Below are 5,150 nucleotides of genomic sequence, written 5' to 3'. Positions count from 1 at the left end.
CCCGGCGGCCTGCCACCAGCGGCTCCATCAGCGTCAGCACCAGGTACTGGGTTTCTGGCTCCAGCCAGCTCCGGTTGATGGCGGGCGTGTGGGCGCCCTCGAGGCCCTGCAGGGAGGCGAGGAAGCTGCCCTGGTTCGTGTAGTTGAGCTTCTTGCTGTGCAGCAGCACGAGGTTGGTGGCGGCGCGGCACTCGAAGATCACGGTGCTGTTGCCCTTGAAGATGTAGAGGCCCTGGTCATTGGGCTCCAGGAAAGGGTGGAGCGTCACCGTGTAGTTCAGCGGCTTCAGCGAGTCGGGCAGCCGCCAGCGGTTCCAGGGTTGTGGGGGCCCGCTGGGGCCTGAGGTGGGTGGCGTGGTGGACGCAGCTCCGGAGGAGGGTGCAGCCCCGGAGGGGGTGGTGCTGGGCACGCTGACGGCAGCCGTGTTGCGGTTCTTCTCCTCCGAGTACACCACGGACAGGGCGATGATGGTGGCCACGGCGCCGATGCCCAACACAATGCCTACGATGCCCAGCGTCTTGCTGATGAAGAACCCTGCGGCCATGGCAGAGCTGGCGTGGGCACAAGCAAGAGGCAGCTGTGGCCCAGGTGCTGGCTTTTATCTGCGGGCTCCGGGCAGGTTTATGAGCCCTGGGTTAATGGGTGAGTAATTAAGCGGCTGGAGGCTGGGGAGCCATCCCCCCTCCACCTGGCAGCAGCACGTGGGCAGCGAGGCCTCGGCGGGCAGCACCTGTTGCAGAGAATAGGCAGGATCAGCTCCTCCCTGCCTCAGTTTACCAGCAGGGCCAAGACGAATTCACCTGTGGCCCTGCTGGTGGGGGGTGGCCCCACTTGACCCATTCCCAACCAAGCTCCTGCAGAGCCCAGCCAGGCAGCAAGGGAGCCAGCCAGAGCGAACGCTCTGGACCAGCCGGGCCGAAGCTCCAGAGGCTGCAGCCCAGGGCCCTGTGCCCGCCCAGGCCGTGGGGCAATTCAGAGCAGCCCCGGCCGTGTCCTGACGGTCTGCGACTTCCCGCAGCTGGAGGCCATTTGGGCTGCGTGGAGGCGGCGCTGGGCAGCTGCTCAGAGCAAACTCCACGCTTCTCCCCGGCACAAGGCCCCTGTCCCAGCCCCCACGTCCCTGGTGCTCCTGGACTTTGCGCCTGGGGCAGCTCCAGCCCCGCACGGGCAGGGAAAGCTGCAGGTCGCTGGGGGCCAGGTGCCAGGGAAGCCCTCCCTGCTCCCAGCCACGTGTGGTGCAGGAGCCACTCCCGGGGCCTACCCCTGGGGCCTGTCCGTGCATGGAGCAGGGCGGGGGATGGCTTTGCACAACAAAGCACCACAAGATCCGGGGGAAATGGCTCCACCAGCCCCTGCTGCTGTCAGGGGAAACGGCCCCCTCCCGGCCATATCCGCAGCCAGGAGCAACCCCAGGTAGGAGGAGGTGGAGGGGCCGTGCCCTGGGCCCCCCGCTCCCCTTCCTGCTTCCCACAGCCACGGTGCCCCCGATACGCACCAAGCTCCTGTCTCTCTCTGCACCAGCTGGCCACCCTCGCTGCACACACGCTCACACGAATGCGCCACAGCCCAGGTGTGCCCAAACCACACCCAAGCAGGCCCAGATGGCCAGAGTGCAGAGCAAACCGTGGGGCACACGCGGCCCCACACCAGAACAAATGCATGCCCAACAGCTCTGTGCACATGCACATGCCTCCTCCCAGCCGCAGGTACACACATGTGCAATCACACACAGGTACACACATCCCTCAGCCACAGGCACACGTGCAAACTTATGTACACGTGCAAACACACATGCGTGCGCACATCTCAGCCATAGGCGCACACCCCTCATAGACACAGGCACACACGCACATGCAAACACACGGGGGCACACACATCCCTCAGCCATAGGCACATAGGTGTGCACACACGCCCCCTCCCACCCACAGGCACCTTGACCACAGAAAGCCATGCTTTCCCCAGACTGCACACGGGCACAGATGCATGCCCCCCCGTGCCCAGGACCCCAGGCACATGCAGCCACCCCAAAGCCAGAGGCACGCACACCAAACACGCCGCCTGTTACCCACCGGAGCTTGGAGCCGGAGCACTGCAGGCGTGTGCCAGGGGCAGCTCTGCCAGGCTGCAGCTGGAGCAGGAGGCTCCCACTCACCTCTGTGTGGTCAGCTCTGGGTGCACTGCTCACAGGTGCCCTGGTCTGAGCTGGGAGTGGCCTCACCTGCTCACGGGTGCTCTGGTCTGGTCTGGAAGCAGCCTCACCGGGAGTGTCGCTGGCTCCGAGAGTGCCTCCGTCGCTGGCTCTGCTGTTCCAGGGAGCTTCCTCTTCTGAGGGCTCCAGGAAAAGTAACCTGAACCCTTAACCCGTCCGTCACCTTAACCCCTAGACTGCTGGCCGGATGCTAGGGCTGGCAGGGCACCACCCTGGGGAAGGTCGCAGCCCTCGAGGCCCAGGCAGGGCGGTAGGCCTGGCACACACATGTGCAGGGCTGCATCACCCAGTCCTGGCTGAGCTGGGCTCCGCTGGTCACCGCTGGGCACTGGACTGACTCGGTGCCCTGGAGCGCGGCCCCTCTGAGCAGGAAAGGCACCGCCCAGGCCTGGCCCGGCCCCCGCAGGCGCCCAACCGCACATCTGGAAGACATTTGTGCAGGGGAGCAAGACGCGAGTGAAACTGCCACCGCCCCAGACGTGCAGTTGTGTTGGCGACAGCATGGCCCGCGGCTCCAGCCCCAGGGCCCAACCCGGAGCCTCGGGACAGGGACACCAGCTCCCCCAGCCCTGCCTGTGCCTGGGGCCCCCGGGACCTTCAGGGCCTCAGCAGCAGGGCTTGTGCTGCACGTCCGTGCCCAGCTCCGCTCTGCCCCAGGCCTGCCAGGACACACGGTCACCGGGCCCTTGGGGACTGGAGCAGCTGCAGGGGATGCTGGAGCAGGCACCCCACCCCTTCGGCCCGGGCCAGCCCTGCCGCCTCTGCTGCAGATGTTGGCCTGGGGGACTGACCAGCTGTGACCTCAGCCTCCCAGCCAAGGGCTCCTCCCAGCCTCGGACCAATCCCTAGGAAGGCTCAGGGCTCTGCCGGGCATTCAAGAGAACCAGCCCTGAAGGGCTTGGAGCGGGACTGGGACGGCAGGATGACGAGCAACTCCTGTCCAGGCGGGGCCATGGTGTGCGGGGCTGGCTCCTGGCATGGGAGCAGGTAGGAGCTGGCCCTCGGGCACAGCCGCACCCTGAAGCCAGGCAAAGACCCAGGCACGGTGGCGCCAGGAGGCTTGCAGAACAAAGCTGGGCCTGGCGCCAGCCCCCAAAGCAGCCACCTGAGAGGGCTGTGGCATGGGGCAAGGCGGCCTGTCCCCTCTGCCACCGGCCCAGAGTGCTCCCTACCCTCTCGCTGGCCAGGGGCCCGGCTCATCGTCACCCGCCAACCCTGCCCCCCGCTGGGAAACTGCCCTACATTACCCCTCCAGAGCCAGCCTGCTATCCATGCAGCTGTCAGAGCAGGGCAGGTGTGAAGCTCTTCCCTGCCAGAGCCCTGGGCAGCCCCACTGCCATGGGGGCCAAAGAGACAGGGACAGCAGGGCTCAGGTCACACAGGGGCGCGGACATGGGGAGACAGCACAGCAGCTGGGTGAAGCCCAAGCCCCTCCACAGGCAGCTGCCACGGCCCACCAGGGCCAAAGGGTTAAAGTTAGGGTTAGGCTGTGCCCCAGCATGGGGCACAGCCTCCTGGACAGCAGGTGCCAACGCATTACTGCCTCCAAACCAGCTGCCAGCCTAGGCCCAGGGAAAGCACCTCCTGCCTGCATGCCGCAGGGGTCCAGGGCATCCAGCTGTGCCTGGGGCATGGCTGGAGGCTCAGTGTGCTTGGGCTGCCCCAAAAACAGCTGGGGCAGCAAAGGGACTGGGTCCCTGAGCAAACCAGAGAAAAAGAAGCAGCTGTCGAGTGAGCGGCAGCACCAGGCACCCAGGCAACGGGGAGCTGGGATCCTGCCTGCCGTCGGACCAGAGGCCTGCAGCCGGCCTGGCCCCCTCCCAGCCTCCAGAGACTGCAGGGGTCTTGTTCTTGGGAGCCGCAGGCCCCAGGACCACTCCAGGTGCAGCCTCGAGGGACAGGGCTGCACAGGTCCCAGGGAGGAAGACAAGGGCTGTCCCCAGCAGAGCTCAGTGCACAGGGCCCAGCTGGTCCCATGTCCCTGCTCCAAGGCCGGTGCAGCAAGGGTTATTGGTGGCAGGGCTGTGCAGGTGGAGGAGGCAAAGGAGTCCAGATAAATTCCTTCCAGGCAAAGTCATCTCCTGTCTGTGCGGACAAGCAGAGGCAGCACCCACAGACTCCCCGCTGGGCCAGACACGGGTCAGGGTTGGGGACAGGGAAGAGCTGCCAGCACCAGGATGTGTAGCTCTGCACCCCGAGGCCAGGCCTCGGGCATCAGGGTCCCTGGGGCACCAGCAAGGGCAGAGAGAGCCACAGGCTGCTGCCATGGGGAAAGGGCTCAGCTGCTTGGGGACCCTTACACTCCGCAAGGCTGCAGAGGGGGGAGACCGGCAGCTGTGCCCAGCCCAGTATCGCTCCCAGCTCGGGCAGTCCAGGGGTGCAGCCTGGTGTGACTGCCCTGGCAGGCTGGCGCAGGGGGCTGGACCCCCCGCCTTCCTAGAGCCCTGCCAGTGCAGTGGCCGGGCGCTTGGAGCTGGGCCTTCACAGCAGCCCGGGCTGCCAGACGTTCCCCCGCATGGCCCATCCTGTCCTGTCCTGTCTCACAGCAGGGCCCGGGGCCAGGCAGGAAATTGGGGAAGAAAAGCAAGTCAGGCCCCTCCCCTTCAGCTTGTTTATGCTGCTGGAGCCAGGACAAGCAGAGCCAGGAAGGACACAAACAGGCCTGGCCCCTCTGCGGAGGCTGTGGCTCAGCGCAGCGACTCCGCTCCACCTGGCGGGCTGCGCCAGGGGATGGAGCTGGCAGCCCTGGGCAGCATGCCAGCAGGCGAGGGGGGTGGCATGGAGCCTGTGGCCCTGCCCCTCCACCCTGATGCCCCCCAACCTGCCCTGCACTGAGCAGATGACACAGCGCCTGGGGCTGCCCTGCCCCATCCCACCCCCAGGCCAGGAGTGTGAGCACAGGCCAGCCCTGCTCTCCCCACTCTCAGCTCAGTGGCAGCCC

At 66.5% G+C, this 5,150-nt stretch overlaps 1 protein-coding gene across 4 annotated transcripts in view; it reads right to left on the bottom strand.

Annotated features, from left to right (window-relative positions):
- ANPEP (alanyl aminopeptidase, membrane) overlaps positions 1 to 2,542 on the bottom strand; it is a 10,570-nt gene extending 8,028 nt beyond the window's left edge. Inside the window, exons 1-2 of one of the 4 annotated variants that reach the window (XM_014523268.2) lie at positions 2,153 to 2,542; positions 10 to 730 (exon numbers count right to left, since the gene is read on the bottom strand). In XM_014523268.2, coding sequence (XP_014378754.1) covers positions 10 to 544 — 535 coding nt within the window. In that variant the 5' untranslated portion in view covers positions 545 to 730; positions 2,153 to 2,542. Of the gene's footprint in view, positions 1 to 9; positions 731 to 2,069 lie in introns of all 4 variants that reach the window. The other 3 variants (XM_025212465.1, XM_025212466.1, XM_025212467.1) reach the window with 3 other exon arrangements.
- Between the last annotated feature and the right edge of the window lie 2,608 nt (positions 2,543 to 5,150).

Source organism: Alligator sinensis, unplaced genomic scaffold, assembly GCF_000455745.1.
Source record: "Alligator sinensis unplaced genomic scaffold, ASM45574v1 scaffold407_1, whole genome shotgun sequence".
NCBI classification, from domain to species: domain Eukaryota; kingdom Metazoa; phylum Chordata; order Crocodylia; family Alligatoridae; genus Alligator; species Alligator sinensis.
Note: the sequence above shows the minus strand (reverse complement) of the source record. Positions and strands in the feature narration are given on the sequence as shown.